The sequence below is a fragment of the Xiphophorus couchianus genome, chromosome 15, assembly GCF_001444195.1.
Source record: "Xiphophorus couchianus chromosome 15, X_couchianus-1.0, whole genome shotgun sequence".
Taxonomy (NCBI): domain Eukaryota; kingdom Metazoa; phylum Chordata; class Actinopteri; order Cyprinodontiformes; family Poeciliidae; genus Xiphophorus; species Xiphophorus couchianus.
The window spans coordinates 5,000,389-5,028,107 of record NC_040242.1 but is presented as its reverse complement, the minus strand read 5'-3'; the positions used below and the strand labels follow the sequence as shown (position 1 = coordinate 5,028,107).

Sequence of the window (27,719 nt, the reverse complement as noted above, 5' to 3'; positions counted from 1 at the left end):
ACTTGTGATGATTCAGATCCCAGAGCAGAAGCTTCCTCATGTGGTACAAAAACATGAAACCTTTAATCACCTGCAGTAAAGTCATGTGGAAGGAGAACCTGCAGCTGTTCAGGAAGGTCAACAAAGGCTCTTTGCAGGTGTTGCAACACAGGATTTATTCAGAGCAACAGATGGCAACACCAACATGATAGAAACTGTACAAACTCCACAATTCAACAGAAATGGAACCTGGTGACCTTGAAGGTGTCAGCAGGAAGTCATGCTGTCTGGTAGGAAAAAAGCTTCTGGAAGTCTGACATGAAGAAAGAAATCAAAGATATAAAAAGATCATTTCAGGTGAGGTTCTTCATTCAGGCGTGTTCACATCTTTAAATTGTGCTTTAACTCCGTTCTGCAGGAAAACCAAAGCAGGAAGCCGCAGATCCGTTTCCTTCAGGAAAACTCCTCCTGTAGCCGGAGATGAGGAGGGTCGATCCGACGGATCCGACCCCAGGCTTACCGGGAATCACACCGCTTCCTGTGTTTAGGCAGAGACGGGAATAATAATCCCAGCCGAGGTTCTTTCAGCTGGAAACGTTTAAATGCACCCAAGAAATCCCAAACATGGATTATTGTTGTTCTCATGAAACCAACTGGATTATCTAGAACCGAGCTGAGATCTATTTCTGGGTTCTCTTCCTGAAAAGCCATGAACATGGCAGCCGTTCGGAAAAATGAACAGCAATAATTTGGATTATTTAGTCTGTTTTAGGAGAAAAAGATGTTTTTATCTTTCAAAGTTATATTTTCACTGAGTTATTCATCTATTTATAAACATCACAGTTTATAAATAGCAGCTAAATGTTTGGCTTCAAACTCAATAGTTAATGAGGTATTTAGTTAGTGAGCTAAATATATAGCTTGAAGCTAAACATTTAGTTAGCAAGCAAATTTCCAGCTAAATATTTAGCAAGTTTTTATTGGACGTTTCTGAATGTGGGTGAAAATGTGACTTTGAAACTGAAGCTCATTCTTTTCCTGTAAAAACTGAACAATCTGAAGTTGTTGCTGTCAGTTTGTGACGTTTCAAACGGCTCCCATCAGGCGGAGCCATCGCTTCCTGGACCCGGCCGGGCTGAGCAGCAGAACCTCAGCCAGCGACCCTGGAGGTCAGGGTTCACCTGGAAGCCGACCATATACGGAGGCGAGAGGCGGAGTTTTCCTTTCAGGGATGAACTGGACCAGTGGCGCGGCGATACTGGAACGTGCTTCCATAAAGTGCATGCATGATGAGGTGTGATGAGTAAATGTCCCATCGGTTCTGACCCAAAGTCTCCATCGGACCGGTTCTGGAGGACTTTTGACCCTGTAGACCCAGAGAAGCTCAGAATAAAACATCTAAACATGGAACAGAGGCGGCTAAAACACCATGTAGGAAAAGATTCATACAAACATCGATCGTCAGTAAAAACAGCTTTCAGCTCGTTGCTTCATGATTCATAAGAAATTGCATATTCCCACTCAGTTCCTCCCACTGGTCTCCACTGGTTTCTACTGGTCTCCACTGTCCAGTCAGGTGGCGGATTGTCTCCTACATTTCCTGCAGCCGTTTGCATTTCAAAATAAAAGCCTGAAAGGAGGAGGCCTGATGGGATGATGGGATCTGCAGCAGAAGTTCAGAAGGATTTACGGAACGTTCAGGCTCCCAGTCTGACCAGTACAGCCCAGTTTGTCCTGGTGTAAACAACGTTAAAGAAGGATGAGCAGCCATGAGCGGGACGCCACATCAGACCGGGTCGGACCGAGACACGTCTGAGTCCAAAGCAAAGCAACACCAACCAAGAGAACAGAACCAGACACTGATGAGGACAGAAACAGGAGCGGACCCGGGCCCGGATCCTCCGGAACCGGCTTCCCGATCCGGTCAGACCTGGATGCCCTGGACGGCCTGGCGGATGTTCTCCAGCAGCGCCTTGTTCTCCGGGCTCTGGTACCGGTCCTGGTGGGTGTACATGTCAGTCAGAGCGCTGACGTACGAGTCAAAGTTCTGTTCGTTCATCGGTTCCTGTGGAGCAGAACAAACCCGGCAGTCAGCGCAGGCGGACACAGCGGGAACACCGTCAGGAAAAGCCCGGATCAGTGTTTCGGTCCGGATTCCTGCACGCAGAACTCAGGATGGATAGACACGGTCATGGAGGCCAAACAGGAAGTTCCTGGGCAGAACGGGGAGACGCAACAGGAAGTGAAACTTCCAGTGGCATCCAGAACCAAAACCCAAACAAGGTTCTGGAGGAACCAGGACAGGTTTGCCTGAAGCTGGAGGAGATTCCAGAACCAGAAAATAGGAGTTCTACATTTTATTTTGAAAATCTTGTTTAAAACCGCTTCCTGTTTGCAGTTCAAAAGTAGAAAACAGTTTTGATTTACTCCGAGTTTAATGGTCCCAGTAGGAGCTGAAAACGTTCAGAATCCAATATGGCCGTTCTGATAATGGAATGGAAAATATCATTATTACTGCTAAAATGGGGAGATGGGTTCTGCTAATATCAGAACCTTCAGGTCCAGATTCATCAGAACCAATCAGAACATTTTCTCTGATATATTAAAACTGTTTGTTACAAAGACTGGAAGAAAAATCAAAGTCATTTTAATCATCCGTTCTTTACGTTCCAGTTTGTTCTGATTTTCTGTTAGCTCTAGCCAATTAGCTCCTGCTAGTGGTGTTAGCTCCTGCTAGCTTGTTTCAGCTGATCTCTCCTGGTTAACGGGGCGTGAAAACTTTGAGGCGTTCGTTTCCTTCCAGATGTTTTGTGTTTTGCCGGCCCAGCATGCATTGCAGAGGTGAAAAATTTTGACTTTTAGTTTAATGGGAAATGAAAACACACAATGTTTAACTAGTTGTGAATCAAACGCAAAGGTTCATTTTCCAGTGGATAAACTGGTTTCTGTCTGCCACCAGTATTCCCAGGTCATCACTCCTCCACCTCCGTGCTTCCTGAATGGTTTGACTCATTTTGTGGATGAAGTGGTGAAGGTGGAGAGTGATGATGAAGAAGAGGAGGATAATTGGATAAAGGATGAAGTCTTACTCTGGGACCATCTACAGGAGGACAGAGAATCCATTAGCGTCGGTCAGGAGCTCAGCAACGTCCGCCTTAACGAGTCGGGAACTTCCCCTCGACAGATCCCAGATCACCGGATCACACCGGATCATGAACTCCTCGTTAAGGTGGAGGTTTCCTCACAGGAAGCTGCTCAAAGCTTTCTGACAACTTCCTGTTTCCAGAGATTATCCAATTAGCCCGAGTCTCAATCCAACACTGAGGCGACATGACATCAGACCAACAACATGGCGGCCGGCGCCGCTGGTTCTGACAAGTGGCATGAACACAAAGAAGCAGATGAAGAAAAACTGCTGGAGACGATTTACTGCATGGTAAACACTAAACCACTAAACATGTCAGCAGGAACCTGGAGAAACCTGCAGTAACCTGGAGGAACCTGGAAGAACCTGCAGTAACCTGGAAGAACCTGCAGTAACCTGGAGGAACCTGCAGTAATCTGGAGGAACCTGGAATAACCTGGAGGAACCTGCAGTAACCTGGAATAACCTGCAGTAACCTGGAATAACCTGCAGTAACCTGGAATAACCTGCAGTAACCTGGAATAACCTGGAGGAACTCTGATTTAAGGTTCTGTAAACATTTCTGCTCAGCAGGTTTGGACCTGAGCAGGCAGGAACTGAATTCGCCTCAAACATTGTGTGAAAACATCCTTAGTTTATACTTTCAAAATAAAAGCATAGGACAGAGAGAGTTTAATTTTGCCTGAGCAACAGAAACTTGAAGTTCTGAAGCTGAAGCTCAACCGGGCCTGGACGGGCCAACAGTCCCACTGACTGAGCGATCTGCAGGGTTCTGGTGGGGTTCCGGTCTGGTTCCAGTCGGGTTCCGGTCTCATTCTTTTTCTGGTCCGAATCAGATTCTGGTCTGATCCGGTCCGGGTCGGTTCTGGTCTGGGTCGGGTTCCGGTCTGGTTCGGGTTCCGGTCCAGTTCCGGTCTGTTTCCGGTCCGGGTCGGGTTCCAGTCCGGGTCGGGTTCCGGTCGGGTTCCGATCCGGGCCTCACCATGTGGGGCAGCTGGATGTTGGCCAGGCTGTTGATGAGCGACTGGCTCAGGTTGGCCAGTTCGTGCAGCAGCGAGTCGTTCTGCGTCTCCATGGCCTGGTTCTCCTCCTCCATGGACTTCAGGTTGGTCTCCATGGTGGTGATCTGACCAGAGGAAACAACTTCATTAAACTAATGACAGAAAATAAGTTTAATTTATGACCTGAAACAGATTTGATGTGCCGAACCTTTAGAAGGGCTCCCTGTTAGCACAGCGCTTAGCATTAGCCTAATACTGTGTGTCGCCATACTTCATTACATGTGATAAAAACTGGCGCTAAGACTCAAGTCTCAGATCACAAGTCCAAGCCAAGTGTCGAGTCTCTTGCGTCTTTAGTCTCTGGTGGGGAGGAATCCTGAACAGGTGACCAAACTACGTCTGGTCCGTTCCCATCCAGAGAAACGTTTGACCCATAGCCAACTGGCTGCAGGGAAACGTTCAGGAAGTGGCTCCGCAACGGGAGGAAGGCATCAAGGAACCAAAGTGACGCCAACCAGAGTCAGACCTGGGTCGGCCCAACTTGTCCTGTTTCCTGGTTCATACAGAACCAGGCTGAAGCTCATGGATGCTGATCTTCATGGACAACAGACTGATGTTCTGACTGTCAAAAGGAGTCTGTATGTTATGATGTAGCAAAAATGTACATGAATCAACTTTGATTCCTGACCGATTCAATACAAAATCTCCATAAATGTGCATCTAGATCCACATTCAGTTGAGACGTTGATTCAACATGCGAGTTGTTTCACTGTGAGGCTTCAACACAGATTCACTGTTGTTTCAATGTAGCTTCTCTCTTATTGTGTTTCTGACATTCCTCACCTGAGTCCTCAGTTTGATCATATCCGACTCCACTTGATTGTTGGACTCATTCAGATCTTTGATTTCTTCATCCAACTGTTTAATTTCTTCATCGTTTTCTATTCCTGAAACACAAAGTTCCACCCAGATTAGGGATTCTGGCTCGGTTCCGGGTCGATCCGCTCAGAAGTTCTCGTCTCACCTTTGCTCGCTCTTTGTTTGATTGTCAGCATGTCCGCGCTGCTCATCCGGGCTTTCTTCATGGCCGAGGAGGTGCGGGGACAACCGGAGAGACTGGGATACAAACATATGCTGAAAACATCTGGATCAGGCAGAGCAGCTGGAGGACAGGAGCCGTCTTCATTCCTAACTCACCTGCGGTGGGTCAGGAAGCTGCCGCTGACGTGTCCTGAGCCGTCGCAGCCTGGCGTCGGACACGTCATCCCGTCCGTCTTCCCGGCCTTCCAGACGAACTGCGAGCCGTTCATGTAGCTGTCTTTCTGCCTCTTGGCTGCCAGGGGGCAGCCTGACGCGCTGCGGTGGGAGGCGTACTTCCCCGTCACATGACCCTGTCCGTCGCAGCCGGGGACCGGACACCTGGGAGGAGCAGCAAACCGCCGCGGGAAGCAGCATTTTGACTTTCAGCTGGAAAAAACTGCCCCCTGCAGGCTGGAGGCCAACTCTACACCTCACACTCCGACATTCAGACGCTTACTTGATGGGTTCCTGCTCGTCCTTCTCCTCTTTGCTGTGGAGGATTTTCACGCCGCTCTTCTTGGCTCGAGGACAGCCGGAGAGACTGCAGGACAGGAAGAGGAAACAGCCAGAGTGGAAAACCTGCAGAGCAAACGCTGATTCATGTGTTGTTCTCTGTACCTCCTGTGGGAGGCATAATTCCCCGTGATGTGTCCCGATCCGTCACAGCCAGGAGTGGGACACCTAGTTAGCAAACAGCGCCACCAACAGTCAGCCAGAAGAACTATAGCAGAACTTATCAGTTTGACTTTAAGACTCACTTCAGTTCCTGCGAGTTGGACGACATCAAACCACGAATGTTCTTATCGGCGATCTGGCAGCTGGACAGACTGCAGCAGCAGCAGAAGAAGAAGAAGAATATCATTGCAGAGTCACTGAACACAAACACAACCTGTACTAAGAACTGGACCAGCAGGATCTACTCCACAAGATCCACTGGGAAAACACCAGTAAGATCCAACCAGTGGTTCTTACAGCTGATCTGTGGTTCAGGTTCTGTTGCTATGGATCAGCCTGGACCCGTGGCTAGCTGCTGCTAACCGGGTCGGGTTATCAGTGGGTTGGTAGAGCAGCAGCCACAGTCAGTACCTAACACGGCGCCTAGCAGAGACGCTGCAGCCTTACCTCATCAGCTCCTTCTTGCCCTCCTTGCAGGGCGGGAACTTGTGGTGCTTGGGGCTGGGCGCCGTCACCTCAGCCGGGAACCGCGGCTCGTCCAGCAGCTCCTGGAACGGGTCCAGATCGTCAGTCTGCTGCAGGGCGACAGATAAAACCACAGCACTTCTTTTTATTAATAAATGTAACAGTTTCAAATTAAATCTTTTATTAGAAAACAAAGTATTTAGCTAGCAAGCTAAACATTTAGCTATGAGCTAGCTATATATTAAGTTTATGGATTAAATATCGGTGTTGTAAAATAAACGCTTTGCTCTGAGCTAGCTAAAGGATTAGTTTTAGTTAAGTTGGTATGTTAAAAACAGACCCAGCTTTTATTTTGGTAGTTTACTAGCACTTATCGGCATGTGAATTTTATATATTAGCTAAATATTTACCTCTGAGCTTAGCTTGATAAATACGTAGCTGATATATTAGTTTGAAACTGTAACATTTATGAATGAACTAAAGTGAAAATATGACGTTTTCCTCTTACTGGAGGCTAAATTATTGCTGCTAGCTTTAGACACAGCGCCATGAGAACCTGAAGGGATCAATCAGGAGCTCAAAGGCGCCGCAGTAGCTGCCATTTCTGTGAACTCTGAACATGGAGGAGTTTGTTCCTGTAGACCAGATGGTGCAGTACCATCTCTGCCCTCAGGGGGCAGTCTGAGCTGGTGTACCTCTCTGAGCTCCGGCTCGTCTCCGGGCCGTTTGGTGAAATCCACTGGCAGCTCCCAGCAGTCGGCGTCCAGCTGGAAGCAGCGGCTGCTGAGCAGAGCCTGGCGCTGCGGCGACATGGGCTGCAGCGGGGTCAGCACCGCGCCGCCACCCTCCGGCCCGCCGGGCGCACCGGACGGCTCTGCCGGCCCGTCGTCCTCTGCCCCCGGGCTCTGAGGGACAGAATCATTAAACCCGTTACAGCCGCAGCCTTCTGAACCAGAACCGCTCTTTATGGTCATCCAGCAGGAACAAAACAGCCCAAAGCATAAACAACATAAGACAGGTAGACGGCGCCGCAGCAGCCGTGGCCTCACCTGGGCCAGCAGTTCATGGGGCTTCACGCCCAGGGCGTTGGGCAGCTCCCGGCAGCGGGTGGACAGGTTGAGGATGGCGGTGGCGGCCATGTGGGCGGCCTCCATGTCGTGGGTGTAGTCAAAGCTGCTCTTGCTGCAGGTGCTGCTGGCGCTGCTGCCGCCCCCTCCGCCGCCGCCGCCGCCGCCGCTCAGGCTGCTGCTGCTGCTGGGGGCATAGCTGGTGGTGCTGCTGGCCGGGCTCGACGTCTTGCAGTACCGCTTCGCTGCAGTGCCGGAGGTGGGAGAACAGACACATGGCAGAGCTGGGAATGGGATGCGGAACATGGATCCAACGGACCGATCCACTGCACTGGATCCAACGGACCAGATCCACTGCACTGGATCCAACGGACCGATCCACTGCACTGAATCCAGCGGACCAGATAGACTGCACCAGATCCACCGGACCGGACACCGGGCCAGCGGTTCTGGCCTGTTCTGGCCTAAGATTCCAAACATTATCACAAAAAATATGTTTCAAAAATGTTAATTTAAAAAAAAAATTATTTAGAAAATTAAAAACTTCTTAATCAAAAATGCGTTTTGGGGAAAAAAAAAAAAGAGCTGAACCTATATTTATGCCGTTGCTATTTTTTCAGATTTTGTTCTTTCAAAATAATCAATAATCAAATAATTCAAGTTGGCCCCTCCACCTTCTTCAAATCAGACAAAATTGGTGTCAAACGTTTGTGCAGCAAACATTTTCGTTTGTGCTGCTTTGGCTTTGAAGATATTAATGAAAGGTTGAAGGTCAAAAGGTCAACCAGCCCCCCCACTTTATGAAATCAGACAAAATTGGTGTCAAACATTTTGCAAAAACCAGCACAAACGTAGTCGAGTTAATTGACACCCATTTCGTCTGATTTGAGGAAGGTGGGGGAGGTGGTTGACCTTTGATGACCTCTAGAAACATTTCTTTCCCGAGAGTCCTCAGGAGGAACAATATTTCTCAAAAACCGCTGGTATCCTTCTATCCATGCTCTATTGAAAGCATCATCTGCTATGGTCTCTGTGTTTGGTTCCTCCGCTGCACAGCAGCACAGAGGAAGACTCTCCAGAGAATCGTAAACTCTGTCCAGTAGACCATCGGCTCCGACTGCTCTCGAAGATCTCCACTGGTCTCGCTGCCTCAGGAAAACCAGGACCATTTTAAAAGACGCCTCACACCCGTCACAGTTTGTTCCATCTGCTGCCATCTGGCTGCAGATACTGGAGCATTAAAGAAAGGACAAACACAGGGTTTCCCCCAGTGTATTATAAGCCTGGCGGCCCGCCATGCTTTACTAGCCGCCCAAAAGGCCAAGTGTTGCTTGTTTTTGTTTTTAGGAAAATGATAATTAAAAAAAAAAAAATCGCTTAATTTTTTTTGTTGCCAGCTTGCAACCGTCTCTGTTACAGATTTGTCCCTAAAAGTTAAGTTTATAGAAGAAAGTTGATGCATTTAAAGCTGTGAGAGCGGACCAATCACACCGCTGGTGAACCAAAGGAATAACTCGTCTTCGCGCTTTCAGAGGAGCGTTGACTAGCGGTGAGATTGGTTTATCTTTGTGAACAAAACATTATGCAACGTTTCCATTTCAACACGCCGCCAGCGTGTGGCGCTGTCTGTGCTGATAAGGTTCATGTCTGTGTTCCGGTTGGTCGGAGCGTTAGCGGTTAACAAACCAGCGCTAACCTCATCATGCAGGATCAGCTGGTGTGGAGCTTGACGCTCTCCTCGCAGTCACGCTTCATGCTGGTTTTATATTATTTTATTATTATTTTTCCGGTTACGAAGCATCAAATCATACCAAATGCTTTGTCTACTCGTCCCATAAACTGGAGCAACCAAAATAGTTTCTGTGGCTCTTATTAAAAACTCAAGAGACAGAAATGTTAGAGCTCATAAAGCCACATCAGCATTAAATTAAATCTCAGTTTGTTGCTCATGTCTGCGCAGCAGATTGAACTCATCCTGCAGGGCCGGTCCAAGGCTGCATGAGGCCTGGAGCAGAATCTGACCTAGGGGCCCCTCTTGCTGCTAAAACCATCAGCACCTCTAACAGCTTCTGTGTTGGATTTAATCTGGGAGAGAGAGAGTAGATTAACTGGCCAACCTGAAAACAATCAGTTATAATTACAGTTTATTCATTTGCTCAAACTCAAAGATTCAACTCACAGCATCAGACTGTTGCTATGGTAACAAAACAATCTAACTATGAATATTGTTCTTTGAACTTTTACAAAGTAAACTTGCCAGCTCCTTAAAATCTTACATTTAAATGTTAAACAATTTTAAATATTTTAAACTATTTATACTGAAACCATCAAATCAAATTTAGCAGCATTGCTAATCTCAATAAATAAATGTTACATTTATGTATCTGTGTTAAAATATGATCATTTATGGCCCCTCAAGCCCTGGGGGCCCGATGGAGCCGCTGACTTCATTTGGATTAAACAAAAATGCAAATAATTGATATTCATCTTAATTGTATTTTTTGATTTGTTTTTCAGACTAGTTGTTGGTTTAAATATCGTTTCACTGGAGATGTTTTCCTGTAACATTTAATTACCCAGTAATATTTTTACATTTCCTGCCTAATTAACATCTTTTAGTACAAAAACAGGGCGGACGCCTCAGCAGGTTTACTGGGGGAAACTCTGAAACAGATTGAAGAGCAGCTGATAGCCGGTAGCCATATGGGCATTAAATACTCTCTGGTGCTATTTATTATTGCGTTATAATCCAAGTACCATATTTTCCGCACTATAAGGCGCACCTAAAAACCTTAAATTTTCTCAAAAGCCAAGAGTGCGCCTTATAATCCAGTGCGGATTAATTCAGACCAATATTGAACCACAACAGGTCTCGCAACTACGGTAAGCAGCCGCTGACTTTATTTTCCCCCGTAGAAGAAGAAGCGCACGGTGCATGCTGGGATATATGACTGTGCGAAGCGTGCCGTTTCATTTCCATTTGTGTGTTTGTGTAAGGACCCCAAAATGGCTCCTATTAAGAGACACGCTTACGACGCAGAGTGAACGGAGTTTTCAGAACGCTGGTTTGTAATCTATTAATAAAGTTTGACTGACCTATCTGACTGTTTTGTTGACATTCTCTTTAGCGCAGTTCCATCTAATGGATGCATAACGTAACCCCAGCCTCTACTGTAGCGTCTATTCTATGAGCCTTATATATGAAAAAAGTTTTAAAATAGGCCATTGATTGAAGGTGCGCCTTATAGTGCGGAAAATACGGTAACTTTATGACATGGTTTCTATAATGTCAATAAAGATTACTATTATTATTAAGAGGAAGTGACATCTTTTCAAACAGGAAGCAGTCCTCACCGTCGTATCCCTTCGGAGAGAGGTCTCGCCCCTGCAGGGCCTTGGGGGCGGGGCCTCTCTTGCCGTAGCCGGGCTGCTGGCCATCGTAGCCGGCGTAGTCGTAGCTGGTCTTGGAGTATTTCTCCAGCTCCTTGGTGAGGTTGGAGCGCGGCGTGCTGGTGGGAACGTTGTTCTTGAAGCCGTACTGAGGAATCTCCAGCTGCTTGACGAAACACATCGGCCTGAAACGGGAAGAAAACACGAAGCGTTGCTGATCCTGCCAGGAAAATGGAGAGCAAAGATTGGCCTGTCATGATAACTAATGTTTCTGGGCGATAAATCGTCCCAGAAGTTATCACGACAAACGATAAAATTGTTGATATAATGGTAATAACGGCATAATAATTCAACAGTTTATTCTCAAAGATCAATAAACTTTAAACTCTGGAACGGAAAACATTTTAAATATCCAGAATAAATAAACAAAACTAATAACAATGAATTATGAAGAAAATGATCCTTCATGAAAACACCAAAGCTGCTGAACGAAGAGTTTATCGTCTGGTTTTCGGTAGAAAAACGATAAACCATGATTGATTATGTGATGAATTGATTTATTGATTTATTGATTATTGCGATGGGCCGAATCATAGGGGGCGGTACCTGAGGACTCTGTCTGACGTCTGATTGGTCTTGGCGCCGGCGTCGGCAGTGAAGGTTTTCTCGTGGACCTTGGCCATCTTCTCTGCGGCAGCGATGGGACAGCCGGACAGACTGACGGAGGGACAGACGGAGGTTAGACTGCGGGACAGGAAGCTGGACGCTTCAGACAGGAACTGGTTCTAATGGTCTAACTGGACTCCTCCTGGTCAGGTTGGTTCGCTCCCTGTGGATGAACGGTTTAAACTTCCGACATCCTGGAATAAAGGGATTAGATAATCCCACCAAGCCAACATGGCGAACAGAAGCCGGCAGTTAGTGATGCATCATCAGACAGGTGAGGCGGACTCACCTGCGGTGGGAGTTCCTGTTGCTATTGACATGCCCCCGTCCAGAGCAGCCAGGAGTCGGACACTTTAACACATTTTCATACATGGCAAGGACTTGAACAGACAGGAGAGGTGAGAGAGACAGCGAGGGTTAGGAGCAGACAGGAGACTCAGTACGGACCGCCGGGCATGCTCAGATCACACCAAGATGGCCGACCAGGCGCCACGACCACAAACACCATGAGTCACACTGGGAGATATTTACTGACCATCAGTAGATATCTGCTCTGATTCTGAACCGCTTAATCTGGAATAAGATGATGCTGAACCGCTTAATCTGGAATAATCTGATTATGAACGCTTTAATCTGGAATAAGATGATGCTGAACCGCTTAATCCGGAATAATTTGATCATGAACCGTTTAATCTGGAATAAGATGATGCTGAACCGTTTAATCCGGAATAATCTAATCCTGAACCATATAATCTGGAATAATTTGATCCCGAACCGTTTAATCCGAATTAATCTGAAACTGAACTGCTTAATCCGGATTAATCTGATACCGAACCACTTAATCCGGAATAATCTGATTATGAACCGTTTAATTTGGATTAATCTGACTGACTACTGTTCAGAAAAACAGAAGGTAATCCAGAAAATCCAGAATCTCTTGGCTGTAGCTTGCTTTTTAATTTATTTATTTTTTAATTTAATCTTTTATTTGGAAAGGCAAGTTACAATTACATTGTACAATTCAACTTCCAACACAGTGAAAGTATAAGAAGGAACAGCATAAGCCAATCCAGGTTTTTTTTTTTTTTACAGTAACCAAACAACCATAACAGAAGAGTGAGTGGGGGGTAGAGGAGGGCCAGATCTGATTGTAGTTTACTTTTTATAGCTCTATTTTTTCATTTCACTCGTTTTCTTTTCTTGAAATAAATTCCAAATGACAGAAAATATTGTCAAAAAATTTCTTTCATTTCAATCTTGTCTTGATTCAAATCCACAAAAACAGAATCCGTGAAAATGCTCGTCAAACAAGATGGCCGCCCCGAGCGCATTGACATCACTCGTTCTATGGAAACCCAAGGAGTGCAATGGTGGGAAATAATCCAGATTTTCCTAAAATTAAATCTTCCAAAACAATACAGTCGATTTATGGTCCAGCCTACATCTGATCCAGAACCATACTCTGTAAATATTCTGGTTCTGGTCTGGAAGCTTTTGGAGTCGGAGTGTCTCTGAACTTTCCCGTTTCTAAGCATGGAAATCTGGAAGCAGATATCTTGAGTTTTCTAGAGTGGGACATCAGACGTCTGACCCGGTCCGATGCTCCAGATCTGGGAGTCCAGAACCTGAGAGTTTCCCAAAAAGGAAGATCGGCATGAAGCTACCAGGTCCGTTAAGGAATCTGGATCTGGAATATTCCCAATAGACCGGAGGGAGTCCAGGAGGAATTAGGAATGTTCTGCTGAACTGGACTGGTGAGGCAGTTAGCAGTGAGTTAATCCAGAACCAGCAGAACCGGAACCAGCAGATTGTTGAGGAAATGCAGCGTTGGGAAACCAAAGAGAATCTGGAGCAAATGTTCTGGAGCTCCCAGTGGAAAGTCGGTTCAGACGGTTCCATGTTCGTCATGCAGGGGCAGATTAGCTGATGATGGGAAGTCAGCACAAACACGACACATTAATCCAGATTTAATCTAGATTTAATGTCCAGCTGACATCTCATATTTGCTCCTGATTCATGCTGATATTTTCTGATGGATGAAACATCAGCCAGCCATGAGCAGCAGGAACAGAGATGATGGTCGCTCAACGTCTTCCTCTTCTACTCAGGCTGCCGCTGGCAAAGTTACACGCGGCGGCCCGAATCCTCAAAGTCAAACGTTAACAGCAATAATCTGGATTATTTACCCAAATCAGGTGGTCAGGTTTCAGTCATCACCCTGTTATTCATTCATTTATAAATGTCACAGTTCAAACTGAATGTTTAGTTAGCATGCTAAATTTGTAGTGCTGAGCTAGCTAAATGTTCAGTTAGCTTAAAACTAAAGATAAATATTTAGCACTAAGATAAATATCTAGTTAGCTACAAACTAAATATTTATCTTGAAACTTAATATTTACATTGGAGCTAAATTTTTAGTTGGTTGACGAAAGCTAAATAAATCTTCTGTTTAAAAATGAATATTTAGCTCAGAAACTAAACATTTAGCTTATAAATGATTGAATAACAGGGTGGTGACTGAAACCTGAGCCCCTGATTTGGGTAAATAATCCAGATTATTGCTGCTAACTTTTGACGCACTTTTCAAACGGCCACCTGTGCTTTCAGACTGCAGAAGGTTTCCTGCTAGCTGCTCTGGATCGGATTCCTGATTTAAACCTTCTCCCATTTCCTAACAGCCTGAAAACACAACAAGCACTGATGGTTCATGCAGAAGCCAGACGATGGATCACCAACATGCCAACACCTTCGGACCTGCACAGAGTCATCCGACGGCTCGGAACACCTACAGGTTCTGAGCCCGTTCCGAACAAAGCTGCTGGGTCACAACGTGCGCTAGCATTCGTGGTTGTGATTGGCACAGAGCAGAAATCATCTGATTGGCTGGGTAAGGACCAGTGGGCGGAGCAACAGCAGCATCTTACTACTGCTGATTCATCTGGCAAGCTAATTGGACTTTAGCTTGGATTAGGAAGGTTCGATTAAAACCTGAACAGAATTCCTGAATGTGATCCCTGGGAACCACCTGGAGAACCGGGTCCTCGGCTCAGTTTTCCCCCAGGACCTCGGAATAAAGGCCTCCAGCTGGTTTCATCAATCAGAAGATTTCCGACTCCGAGGAAACACCCAACATTCCCACAGAAACACGTCAGGCGGATAAAAAGCAGCAGCACCTACTTTCAGGCGGGACCCGGTCTTTGTGAGGACACCCGGACAGGCTGCGGTGGTGCGGGTACAGACCCGTCACATGACCCGTTCCGTCGCAGCCCGGCGTCGGACACTTGCTCTCCTTCTTCTCTCCTCTGGAAGAATCTGGAAACAATCAGAAGCAGAAAGGTCCAGTGAAATTGGGTTTCCATGCGGAGCGGCCGTGTACCGGGCGGTACCAGATATTCAAACGGAGGGCAGCTCTGGTTAGGGTTCTGGTTCTGTTAGACGGCATGGCGCCTGGTCAACACCTCTGAATGATTATGTTCTTCAAACCATCCAGGAATCATTTCTGTCATACTCCAGGGAGCGTTAACCTGCTGCCATGTGGGAACAGCGTTTTCATGAACTGGTAGAGCTGGTCGGTGCCAAAGGTTTCCCAGCACAGGTGAGAACTTTACCTGGTTGACAGGTGAACTCTACCTGCTGAAGGAACCAGCTAGTCAAGCTGGCCACAATACTCTGCTCAGTCACTGTTTGTTAAAGATCAGCAGCAGTAACTCTGAAGCTGCGATCAGTGAGTGGATCAGAACCCAAACACAGCTCTCCATAGTTTGGATCAGAACTGTCCTTGGGTCAGTCAGTGCAGGTGTCTCTACCTTTAGGGTAGTACGCCCTCTTCAGCCCATCCGGGTGCATCCTGGACTTGCGTTCCTCAGCGGCCATGCTAAGCCTGGGGCTGTGCTGGTCCCGGCGGGGCATGGCGTGCTCAGTCACCATCCGGTCCCTCATCACCTTTGCCCTCTCGGACTCCAGGGCGATGGCCTTCTCCAGCAGCGACAGGTTTCCCTTGGCCATGTCGAACGTGTCGTCGGAGCGGTCTGAAGCTACAGAGGTGGTGTCCTCGTCGCCCTCCTGGCTGCAGCTGTAGCCTCTGGATGCTGGACTCAGTTGCTCCTCCAGCTTCATCAGGTTCAACATCTCAGAGTAGCTCCGCTCCAGAGGCCTGGCGTCTTCCTGAACTCCGGTTGGATAGCTGTCGTACCTGAGAGAGAAGCACAGACAGGTTTCAGCAGCTCTAGATCAGGTTCCTTAGACAAAGAAGCAATGATCTGAGTCCTAAGCAAAGACTGGAGGGAAGGAGCTTCCTGTGGCTGAATGGTGTTTGGTAGAACACCTGAACCCATCAGGGATTGTTCAGGTAGAGAAGGCCCAACTGTGACTGGCTTTCCAACCACCAGCCCACCGGACAGGATATGTATTCCATCCAGCAAGTTCTTGGTCTCAGTAAAACCTCCAAAGAGAGGCAGTCAGACCAAACGCCTGAACCACCTGGACTTCTTTCAAAGGTGAGAAGCAGCGGTTCTGCTCCTCACCTGGTCTCTAAGGCTGAACCGAGCCGCTCTCTAGAGAAGCTCATTTCTGGTTTATGGTTACTAGTTTTGGCTACAGGTTGATATTATGTGATGTAAACCTGATCATTTGTTTTGTTTCCTCTACATGACCTGGTCTTACCTGTTCAGGTGTTGCAGCACCTGCTGGTCCACTGCTTGTTGAACGTAGTTACTGTGCAGGACGGGTCGGTCCGACGGTGGCGTCTCGCTCAGTTTTCGGGCCAGATCAAAGCATTGGTTCCTCAGACACTCCAGACTGCTGAGACATACCTCCTCCCCTGCTCCCTCCGTTTGACCCCTGACCCCCGGTCCCCGCCCATCATTCACCACAGCACTCTCTGGGTATCCGTCTTCAGGCAGCATGGCGCCGTGACCCTGAGCCAGGAGCTTCAGAGAGTCCACAGTCTCTCTGACCACATCGCTGTCCAGGTCCACGCTCAGGTCGCCCTGCCTGTCGTCCGGCTCGCTGCCGTCATCATCGTCATCGTCTTCCTCCCCGGCGCTGTTGGACGAGTTGCTGTTCATCTCGGACTCAGTCACGGCCTGGTAGGCGGCGTCTTCTGCGATCTTACCGAGGTTGAGCAGCGACTTGGCCACAAGCTCGTCGTAGTTCTCGTACTCTTCTCTGGGGGCGTTTCCGATGGCGCAGCTGTTGTTGTTGTTGTCCTTGTGGACGGGGTGGAGCTTTGATTGTCCGCTGGGTTTGTACTGGTTCTCTGCAGGAAAGGAAAACACTTCAGTCTCAATACAGCAGCAGCAGCAGCAAAGCACCGTCTACAGACAAAGATACAGTTTGATGCATAGAAAATGTAGAAAATGTTCTCAGAACTTCCTACTGATTGGCATGAGATTACAGAACCAGAACGTGTGAAGGCAGCAGAACGTGCTGCAGCCGGGTTCTTTAGCAGCAGTCTCGCCCCGTTCGGGTGCCGTTCACACCAGAACCGTCGCTGCTCCAGAACCTCACCTTTCATTCATTAAGAGATGAACGGATTTAGATCAGAACCGGATCAGAACTCACCCTGAAGCAGAGTCTGCTCCCCTTCCTCGTCCTCTTCTTCCTCTACCTCATCCTCCGGCTCTTCCTCATCGTCACCATCATCTTCGTCCTCGTCCATCCCCTCCTCCTCTTCCTCCGCTTGCTCTCCTCTTTCTCTCGTGTCTGAACTCTCCAATGCAATCCCCTCCTCTTCCTCCTCTCCATGCTCCTCGTTGTCCTCGGAGAACTCCTCCTCCTCGTCTTCCTCCCCCTGCTCCTTCCTCTCCTGTCCTACCTCTATGGTTTCATAGCTGCTGAAGGCTCCAGCCCCCTGCTCCTCCTCTTCTTCCTCCTCTTCTTCTTCCTCTCCCAGGCAGGAAGCAATGAAGGGCCTCCTCTTTGCTGCCGGTTCCGGGGTCTGTTTGTCCAGAGTCCTCCTCTTCTTGGCCAGCGGACAGCCGTAGACGCTGCAGGGACACAGAGGGAACATTTGGTTAGTTATTAACTGGATTCATCAGGAAACCATCAGCCGGAAGCATTTTCCCAGACAGGAACAGATCCGAGAACTACTCCTACTCCTCCTCCTCTTCCTCCTCTCCCAGGTGTCATCCAGCAGCTCTGGTCTCATTTATCTCACCAACAATAACAGTAACCTCCACACACTGCAGTCAGAACCCTGGACCGGACGGTACCAGAACCCTGGACCTGGATCAACAGGTGTGTACCAGATGGGTTCTGGATCCTGAATGAGTTCCTGACCTGGAGTTCAAGTTCTGTGAGCCGAACCGTCAGTAGCAGACACAGTCGGGTCGGTACCAGAATCTCGCTGAAAGGCTGCTGTGGCTCCTGTTGCCATGGTTACCTGCAGCCTAATTAGAGCTGGCAGGTTATTTTCCATCGCCACGGCGACACGTCTGCAGCAAAGTTTTAATGAAACCGGATCCGGAATCAAACTGAGCGGATTCAGCAGATCTGATTGGTTTTCACCGTGAGGGGGTGGAGGGGTAATGGTGGCGGTTACCATGGAGACAGATCCTCTGCAGCTTCCAGACGGTGCTGTCACTATGGCGACATCCTCCAGAAAAAACTGGGGAGGCAAAGATGGGGGATTGATTCAGAAAGAGTTACGGATCAGATCCAAATATTATAAAACCATCGTGAAGCGTGACTACGAGGAGAGCACCAAGCTCCTCACCGGCTGAACCTGCATGATGAGGTTAGCGCTGGTTCGTTAACCGCTAACGCTCCGACCAACCGGAACACAGACATGAACCTTATCAGCACAGACAGCGCCACACGCTGGCGGCGTGTTGAAATGGAAACGCTGCATAATGTTTTGTTCACAAAGATAAACCAATCTCACCGCTAGTCAACGCTCCTCTGAAAGCGCGAAGACGAGTTATTCCTGCGGTTCACGTAGAGCTGCGCAACCAGAGCTAACGCAGCGGGTTTAAGCTCTTACCTTGATGTGGAGTTTGCCAAATAACATAATCCCTCACAGAGGGTTGATGTAAATATCTGGTCAGTCTGTGTCCAGTTTGAGTGAAAGGAGGCGATCCGCGCTGAGTTAAACTTCAGAAATCAAGCAGCAGCGTGAGGCAAAGCGCAGACGCTCCAGCGGTGTCGTTGGTCGCTCTGCCGGCTTTAAGTGCATCAACTATAAACCATCTGTTAGGAATAAATTTGAAACGCTCAGAGCAACAGAGACGCTTACGAAACAGATTTAAAAACTTAAAGAAAAGTTTAAAAAAAAAATTTATTTTCCTAAAAACAAAAACCAGGAATGCTTGGCCTGGCGGGGGGGCTATCAAAGCATGGCGGGCCGCCAGGCTTATAATACGCTGGGGTAAACCCTGCCAACCTGTCCTTCTGTCCAGCTTGTCTCATGGCGGCCTCAGTTAGCTTCTCTCACCAAGCAGCAGTTTAAGGACTCTTTATTTCCTGATCTTCATCAGCAGAGTCTTCCTCGTTACCTAAGCAGTGAAATGTTTCGCCATCTGAACTTCCTGACCTTCATTATCTCTGAACGCTTTGTTGTCCTGAAGCCCCCGAACGCCTCCTCCAGCTCCTCTCACGCCTCAAACCCAGAGCGTCACGCAGAACGGCTGCTGACGTCAGACCAACCTGTCAGGGCGAAGCTTCCAGAACCACAACAGGAAGAAAGGAAGAAAATCTGCAGGATGAACGTCCTGCCCAGAGCTGCAGCTCAGAGGAAACATTCCCGACTTTATCTGAGAAGCCTGCTCCACCTGCTGCTTCACCTGGAACATGGAGATCCTGGTGAAACGCTGCTTTAGCCTGAACACCTCCAGCTCCACAAGCACCATCACCAACTATCAGATCATTTCCAGCTAGAAACTGAGTTAACAGCCAGACCACCAGAAGAAAAGCTCTGGATCAGACTGAGCCATGATGATGATGATGGAAATGATAGAAGGCAGATCATACCTGCGGTGTCTGGCATACTTCCCGCTGACATGGCCACTGCCGTCACATCCAGGGATCGGACAGCTGAGGAGAAACAGAGCGTCACAACACGGCAGCAACATCTGGGTCTGGACCAGAGTCTGGAAACACCTGGACCAGAAACATCTGCAGGAGTACACCGATGAAGAAGAGTGATGAAGATCTGCAGACGTTTCCTTACCTGAATAACTCCTGAGTCACTGCATCCACCGCAGCTTCAGACAGAAACAGAGATTCAGGAAGAGGAACCGAAAAATGTCCCACGGTCACAACGGAGGAACTGACGGCTCAGTAGCAGGAAGTAAATGTTACTGAGCCGCAACAGGTAGTAGGCGTTACTGTTACTTAGGAACGCCGAAATAACAGGAAGTACTGGCTCAGTAACAGGAAGTAACGCCTAAATAACAGGAAGTACTGGCTCAGTAACAGGAAGTACTGGCTCAGTAACAGGAAGTAACGCCTAAATAACAGGAAGTACTGGCTCAGTAACAGGAAGTAACGCCGAAATAACAGGAAGTACTGGCTCAGTAACAGGAAGTAATACCTAAATAACAGGAAGTACTGGCTCAGTAACAGGAAGTAACGCCGAAATAACAGGAAGTACTGGCTCAGTAACAGGAAGTAACGTCTAAATAACGGGAAGTACTTTCTCAGAAACAGGAAGTAATGCCTAAATAACAGGAAGTACTTTCTCAGTAACAGGAAGTAACAGCTAAGTAACAGGAAGTACTTTCTCAGTAACAGGAAGTAACGTCTAAATAACGGGAAGTACTTTCTCAGTAACAGGAAGTAACGCCTAAATAACAGGAAGTATTAGCTCAGTAACAGGAAGTAACAGCTAAATAACATTAAGTACTGGCTCAGTAACAGGAAGTAATGCCTAAATAACAAGAAGTACTTTCTCAGTAACAGGAAGTAACGCCTAAATAACAGAAAGTACTGGCTCAGTAACAGGAAGTAACAGCTAAGTAACAGGAAGTACTTTCTCAGTAACAGGAAGCAATGCCTAAATAACACGAAGTACTTTCTCAGTAACAGGAAGTAATGCCTAAATAACAGGAAGTACTTTCTCAGTAACACGAAGTAATGCCTAAATAACAGGAAGTATCTGCTCAGTAACCAGAACCAGAACTGTTACAGGAAGTAACAGTGCAGTAACAGGAAGTGGCGGCTAACTAACAGGAAGACATTTACCTTAAAAATTTTAATCTGCGAGGGAATATCAAACAAGTTCTTTGAAATTAATTAAGGTCTGGTACTTGGTCTTTACTGGGAGTGGTACTGGGTCTGGTAATGGGTCTTTACTGGGTCTGGTACTGGGTCTGGTACTGGTCGGACTGGAGGCAGATCATCATGGTGTTAGGGTCTAGGTTTGGATATCATCCAGAATGATCAGCCGGCTGTCGTACCTCGAACTCCTTTGGACCGGGTACGATGGCGTTTCTCAGCCTCCATCTGAAAAATACGACAGAAAGTGTTGATCACGTGACCCGGCTGACGCTCCACGCTGAACCAGCCCCGGTTCTACCTGGCTGTAGCTGCGGTGGCGCCGTCCGCTTTCTGCTGCTGAGGACTCTTCACGCCCAGCGATGCGTCACACTCCGTCCTCCAGAGCCATGGCCTGAGGAGACAAGATGGCCGCCTTCAGAGATCCAGAACCCTGAGCCGGCCAGACTTCCTCCAGCCAACCAGAGGTTCAGGAAACCCTCCATGACGAGACATTAGTCCGGTCACCAGAGGTCAGGGGTCACCAGAGGTCACAGTCAAACATCAGAAACATTAAGATGACCTGCAGCAGAGCGAGGAGAGTCCACCTGCAGACATGACTCAGAGCGGTTCTGCTTCATTTAACCCGACCACCCGGGTCGCCCGGCGCCACCGCCTCACTGAGCGCGCTCAGACATCAGCTGGACACAACAGAACCATCCCAAAGACCAGAACCAGAACCCTACAGCTCTCCTCCTCATTAGCTCTATTTTCAGCTTTAATAAACTGGCAGAACATTATGACCAGAACCAGAAAAACAAACATGAAGAGCCAACCTATCAGAACCAACCAACGCCGGCCCAAATTTCCTGAAACTTTAAAGCTTTTTGCTTGGTGAGAGAACCAGAACCTGAACAGAACCAGAGGAGAACCTGAACAGAACCAGACCAGAACTAGAGCAGAATCTGAACAGAACCAGAGCAGAACCTGAACAGAACTAGAGCAAAACCAGAACAGAACCAGATCAGAACCAGAGGAGAACCTGAACAGAACCAGAGGAGAACCAGACCCAGAACTAGAGCAAAACCAGAGGAGAACCTGAACAGAACCAGACCAGAACCTAAACAGAACCTGCTGGTTCTGTGAAGCAGGAAGGATCAGAAGACTTCAGGATGTTTGGGTCATCTGATGAACCGTTCTGGGTCCCAGGAGTCTCAGGGTTCTGGTCCAGTAGGACCCAGAGCAGCCAGACCAGAAGATCTGACCATCACAGGTCCAGATCCTGGCAGAACCACCAGGGATTCCTCCCAGAACTCTGTGTGTGTGTTAGCTGCAGCTTCCTGCTGATTAATATTCAGTCCAACGCTCTGACTGTCTGCTACGACATGATGCAGCGCTCTGCTGCACACACACTTCATCAGGCATGTCACACACACACCCACACACACAGAGTCACACTCCGTCAGGCAGAGCTGCCAGTTGAACTTTGCAGAGGAAATGTTCCTCCTTGGCGCGCCGCCCTCCCAGCCACCGGATGGCGCCAAATATAAAATGAAGAAAGGAAGAAGAAGAGTCACCAGACTGGTGTAGAAGAAGAAAGAGGAGGAAGAGGAAGCTACCATCAGACTCTCTGTTTCCAGCATTTTAACAAACTGCATCCTCTATTGGCCCACCAGAACCAGAACCAGTCTGGACTGAGTCCGGTTCTCCTCCTCCAGATTGTTGCTGGTCTGGGTTGGTCGTCATGGAGACAGGGCAGCAAAACCTGCTGCTGTTTCTGGTCTGGAGGAGGTCGAGTACCAGCAGCATGGGTCCAGAGGAAGTTCTGCAGAACATTCGGGCTGAAGTGTGTGGAGGTTCTGGTCCAGAGAGACGCTGGAAGGCGAGAGAAAATCTGGATCTGATTGGGAAAACCTGAAGTGGGTCCGATACCCCAGAGTTTCCCCCAGTAAACCTACTGAGGCGTCCGCCCTGTTTTTGTACTAAAAGATGTTAATTAGGCAGGAAATGTAAAAATATTACTGGGTAATTGAATGTTACAGGAAAACATCTCCAGTGAAACGATATTTAAACCAACAACTAGTCTGAAAAACAACAAATCAAACTCCATCGGTCCCCCAGGGCTTCAGGGGCCATAAATGATCATATTTTAACACAGATACATAAATGTAACATTTATTTATTGAGATTAGCAATGCTGCTAAATTTGATTTGATGGTTTCAGCATAAATTCAGCATTGTTTTGTTACCATAGCAACAGTCTGATGCTGTGAGTTGAATCTTTGAGTTTGAGCAAATGAATAAACTGTAAATATAACTGATTGTTTTCAGGTTGGCCAGTTAATCTACTCTCTCTCTCCCAGATTAAATCCAACACAGAAGCTGTTAGAGGTGCTGATGGTTTTAGCAGCAAGAGGGGCCCCTAGGTCAGATTCTGCTCCAGGCCTCATGCAGCCTTGGACCGGCCCTGCAGGATGAGTTCAATCTGCTGCGCAGACATGAGCAACAAACTGAGATTTAATTTAATGCTAATGTGGCTTTATGAGCTCTAACATTTCTGTCTCTTGAGTTTTTAATAAGAGCCACAGAAACTGTTTTGGTTGCTCCAGTTTATGGGACGAGTAGACAAAGCATTTGGTATGATTTGATGCTTCGTGTAACCGGTAAAATAATAATAAAATATTATAAAACCATCGTGAAGCGTGACTACGAGGAGAGCGCCAAGCTCCTCACCGGATGAACCTGCATGATGAGGTTAGCGCTGGTTTGTTAACCGCTAACGCTCCGACCAACCGGAACACAGACATGAACCTTATTAGCACAGACAGCGCCACACGCTGGCGGCGTGTTGAAATGGAAACGCTGCATAATGTTTTGTTCACAAAGATAAACCAATCTCACCGCTAGTCAACGCTCCTCTGAAAGCGCGAAGACGAGTTATTCCTGCGGTTCACGTAGAGCTGCGCAACCAGAGCTAACGCAGCGGGTTTAAGCTCTTACCTTGATGTGGAGTTTGCCAAATAACATAATCCCTTACAGAGGGTTGATGTAAATATCTGGTCAGTCTGTGTCCAGTTTGAGTGAAAGGAGGCGATCCGCGCTGAGTTAAACTTCAGAAATCAAGCAGCAGCGTGAGGCAAAGCGCAGACGCTCCAGCGGTGTCGTTGGTCGCTCTGCCGGCTTTAAATGCATCAACTATAAACCATCTGTTAGGAATAAATTTGAAACGCTCAGAGCAACAGAGACGCTTACGAAACAGATTTTTTTAAAAAGAAGGTTTTTAAAAAAAATTATTTTCCTAAAAACAAAAACAAGCAACGCTTGGCCTGGCGGTTGGGGAGCGGTGGGGGGCTAGTAAAGCATGGCAGCCGACAGGCTTATAATGCACCTGGACCTGGAAAAGGTCCTGGTGGTTGAAGAAACGGATCCGAGAATCTGAACCGGTTCAATCGTTCAGCATCATCACAGATCCGACCAATCAGACTCCAGCCTGGTCCGTTCTGGATCCTGACCACCAAATCTGTTCCTGATGTTCCAGAAAAACATCTGGAAGGCTCTCCGGCACAGAAAGTTCTCCTGCATCACTTCCTGCTTCTGCCACTGAGGAATTCTGCAGAGATCTCTGAGTCAATAACCAGAATCCGGCTAGACCGACCCGGAACCAGGCAGACCGGACCACTGGTCCATCTGGAACCAGAAACATTCGGATCAGGAACCCCAGGAACCAGACTTACAGAACATTCTGATCCAAAACCAAAAACACTAACTTCCCTCCAAACATCAGGAATGACCTCCAGACGACTGTGGAAACTCGGAAAGTTTTCTGGTACCAGATTCCTGAAGATGCCTCTGGTTTGAGACCCAAACCTGACCCAGTACTGATCCAGATCAGCACAGAACCAGAACATTTCTCTCAGATTTTCCTGACAGAGGAAGGCTGTTTCCATGGAAACCGGGCCGGACGGGAATCAGCTGAGGGAAGTTGAGGGAATATCTGGACTAAATGACATCGGGACTTCATCTGGCAGCATCCCAGCTTCCCAACGGGATCGCCATGACAACCAGCAGGACTGCAAAGCATTCAGGAACCAGAGGAGACGTCGGGAATCACCAAAGCAGACTCTGCTGACCTGCAGACGGGATTCCAAGTGTGAATGACCGGAGCAGCAGAGCAACATGAGTGAATCATTCCGGAAAAACCCGGATCCCCTGGAAAACTCCAGGAAAACGGTCGGAGCTGCTCAACATTCCCAACGGAAAACGCCTGGAAAACCGCTGGCATCAGCTCAGGATGAACCCGGAATATTCCTGGGATTATCAGGAAATAATCCCAGCAGAACAGAACAAAGAGGAGAGACACCTGGAGACACCTGGACACAGACTGCTGCAGGAGCACGAAGCGGCGCCATGGAAACCTACAAGCTCTTCCTCCTCTCCTCTTCCTCTGGAGTCTGCAGCCTCTTTCTGTCAAGGTCTCCACTCCGCTCCGAATCCTTTGTGACGCTGGGCCATGCGTTCACTGGGGGGGGATGAGGATGCAGAGGATGAGGAGGAAGAGGAGGATGAGGAGGATGAGGAGGAAGACGAGGGAGCGTTTACCTCTCAGTCTCCGGATCTTCTCCTGTCTTTATGTGTCGAGGACAGCGCGCAGTCAGGAGGCGCATTCAGCCTTCCTCCTCCTCCTCCTCCTCCTCCCTGCTCCTGCATTCACTACAGCGCGCGCATCCTGTGAACGCGCCCCGTGAGTGCGCGCGCATCCTGTGAGCGCGCGCCCCGTGAGTCGTGTTGCCTCCTCTCTTTGTTCAGCTCCGAGCAGAAACTCCGCGCTGATCTTCGGCTGCAGCATCCTTTTCCTCAGCGACGCTCCAGATGCTGAATCCTCTCCAGAACCGGAAGGTTCTGATCCGGACTGGTTCTGGTTTACACAAATAGGCAGGTTTTTAATAACTAAAGAATGTTTAACCATCAATAACACAAACATGATGATAATGAGTGAGTGTGTGTGACGTTTATAAAGTTACTCAGTCAAAAATGAACAGAAATAATCTGGGTTATTTGGCTCGTCATAACAGAAACAATGGAGGTTCATTTTTCTGTCATATTTTAACCATGTTATTCATTCATTATAAAACATTTAATTACTCAACTAAAAGTTTAGTTTACCACCGAAATTCTAAATATTTAGTTACCAAAGTAAACCCAAGTATTTAGCTCATTTAGCTTGCTAACTAAATACTTAGTTTGAAACTGTGACATTTATAAATAAATGAACAACATGGTGAAAATATGACTGCAAAATTAACCTCCATTTTTTTCTCCTATGGCAGCCTAATTACTAACTGTTTGACTAAGTAACTGAGTAACAGATGAACCTTATTCCAGCCACTAGCCTAGCCGTTAGTCTAACAGTTAGCCCTAGCCGCTAGGCTAACCGTTAGCCTATTTTCTAGCCGTAGCCGTTAGCTTTGTTTGAAGAATAGCCGCTAGCGGGCGCAGCTCAGTTCCTTTGTCCTCTCTGCCTCCTTCCTGTCGAACTACCATCGAAAAACGGCCTGTCGAGCTACAACAATTATAATAAAAAATACACAAAAAGATCAATAGGTTGTTTTTCGTCTTCTTCTGTGATGCTTTTCGGCGGTTGACAAACAACAAAATTGGTGCACTACCGCCACCGGCTGGTATGGAGTGTGAACCGGAATCTCATTCGAGAATTAATTTCTATTGAACTGTGTTCATTTAAGATGACGGAATATTATCTGATAAATTATTTTTCTGTTAAAAAAAAGCCCCCTCCTGACCACCCCCCACTTAACCCCCCACTTGGCCACGCCCCTCAGCGTGTCATGGCTCCACCCACTTTGAGGAACTGACCTCTCTGGGTCACGAAGGTTAGCTACACTTGAAGCTAACCATGTTTCATCAGGCCTGTTCACTGAAGAAACGGCCAAGCTGAATCCAAACAGTTAATTCAGTGCTTCTCAATTCCAGTCCTCAGTCCTGCTCTGCATGTTTTAGGTCTCTAGTCCAGAACAGCTGATTCAAATGATTGCATGACCATCAAGTGCTGCAGAAGCCTGTTAATTACCTACAGATTCCATCCAGGTGTGTGACAGAAGGTAAACACCTAAAACATGCAGGGCAGGAGGACCGGAATTAAGAAACACTGAGTTTATTTATTATGTAACAGGGAGGTGATTACTTTTTAACAAGTTATCCTGAACTTATTCTGGTTTTATCCTGAACTTATTCTGGTTTTATCCTGAATTTATTCTGAGCTGAATAGAGGAAAGTTTTATTTTCCTGAAAGTTAAGAAAAGTTTAGTTTAGATGTCTTCCTCTTTATCATCTTTTTCGCCATCATCTGATCCCAGGCGGTTCCGACCCGGTTGGACCGGAACCAGCAGCTTGCTGCTGTGTAGGTGTTGGGCTCCCACAGCCTGCGGCGTCCACCCGCTCTGCCAGAGAAAGTTGTTGCCGCGGCGATGAACCATACCCCCAGGCTCTCTGCTCCATGTATGGGCGAGGAGCCGTGACCTTTGACCTGCAGGGTCTGCAGAAACTTCTGGTATTGATTCAGAGTTTCTCTAAAGTTTCTGATCCAATTTATTTGTCTGGGAAACTAAAGAACTTTCCAGACAGGGACAAAGTCAGCACACCCCTCTGCTAGTGGAACCAGTTACAGTTACTCTGCTACCCTCAGTAACTTTCTGGGAATTTTTGTAGTTTTGACTGGAGTCCAGTTTTTTGCTCCTGTGGTAGTTTGACTCATTTAAGTGAAGAGTTTCTGGGCTTTAACTAGGCCATTTCAGGACTTTTTTAAGGAGATTCTTGAGTATTGGCTCAGTGCTGTGCTTCAGTCCAGGCTTGCCTCTCAGATGTCCCTGCAGCTTCTGATACAGGAACAGGAGTCGTCATGGCGGGTGATCGACCAATCAGAAGATGATTTGAAATATGGCAAGCACCACTATTGGTTGTTTTGATACAGCCAATAGTAAAACAGATTTTTTTTTCCAATTTAATCCTTTAACTGTGACATCATGTCGGTAAACTCTGAATATA

General features: G+C 47.5%; 1 protein-coding gene across 3 annotated transcripts; it reads right to left on the bottom strand.

Annotated features, from left to right (window-relative positions):
• Positions 1-130: 130 nt before the first annotated feature.
• myt1la (myelin transcription factor 1-like, a) lies at positions 131-26,269 on the bottom strand. Of its 3 annotated transcripts, none has more exons than XM_028040902.1 (23): positions 25,260-26,269; positions 20,983-21,075; positions 20,864-20,909; positions 19,636-19,669; positions 19,437-19,499; positions 17,031-17,455; positions 16,131-16,725; positions 15,275-15,660; positions 14,646-14,780; positions 11,758-11,848; positions 11,409-11,519; positions 10,767-10,987; positions 7,395-7,657; positions 7,041-7,250; positions 6,328-6,452; positions 5,964-6,032; positions 5,824-5,886; positions 5,663-5,746; positions 5,323-5,544; positions 5,150-5,241; positions 4,969-5,072; positions 4,107-4,250; positions 131-2,044 (listed from the first exon to the last, which is right to left on the bottom strand). In XM_028040902.1, the coding sequence occupies exons 3-23, from the start codon at positions 20,907-20,909 to the stop codon at positions 1,904-1,906; spliced, it is 3,624 nt and encodes a 1,207-aa protein (XP_027896703.1). In that variant the 5' UTR covers positions 20,983-21,075; positions 25,260-26,269; the 3' UTR covers positions 131-1,903. The 3 variants fall into 3 exon arrangements, with proteins under 3 accessions (XP_027896703.1, XP_027896701.1, XP_027896702.1); XM_028040900.1 differs by having other exon boundaries at positions 6,328-6,455; positions 7,395-7,672; positions 25,260-26,268; XM_028040901.1 differs by having other exon boundaries at positions 6,328-6,455; positions 25,260-26,265.
• Positions 26,270-27,719: the final 1,450 nt, after the last annotated feature.

What these genes read in the sequence shown, in the direction of transcription:
- myt1la (XM_028040900.1), bottom strand. Translation starts at nt 20,909, where the DNA reads ATGGAGGCTGAGAAACGCCATCGTACCCGGTCCAAAGGAGTTCGAG. An exon ending in AACAGGAACTCCCACCGCAG is followed by an intron (nt 11,520 to 11,757) that starts GTGAGTCCGCCT and finishes TCCCTCCGTCAG; the next exon opens with TCTGTCCGGCTGTCCCATCG. An exon ending in GACGAGCAGGAACCCATCAA is followed by an intron (nt 5,545 to 5,662) that starts GTAAGCGTCTGA and finishes TGCTCCTCCCAG; the next exon opens with GTGTCCGGTCCCCGGCTGCG.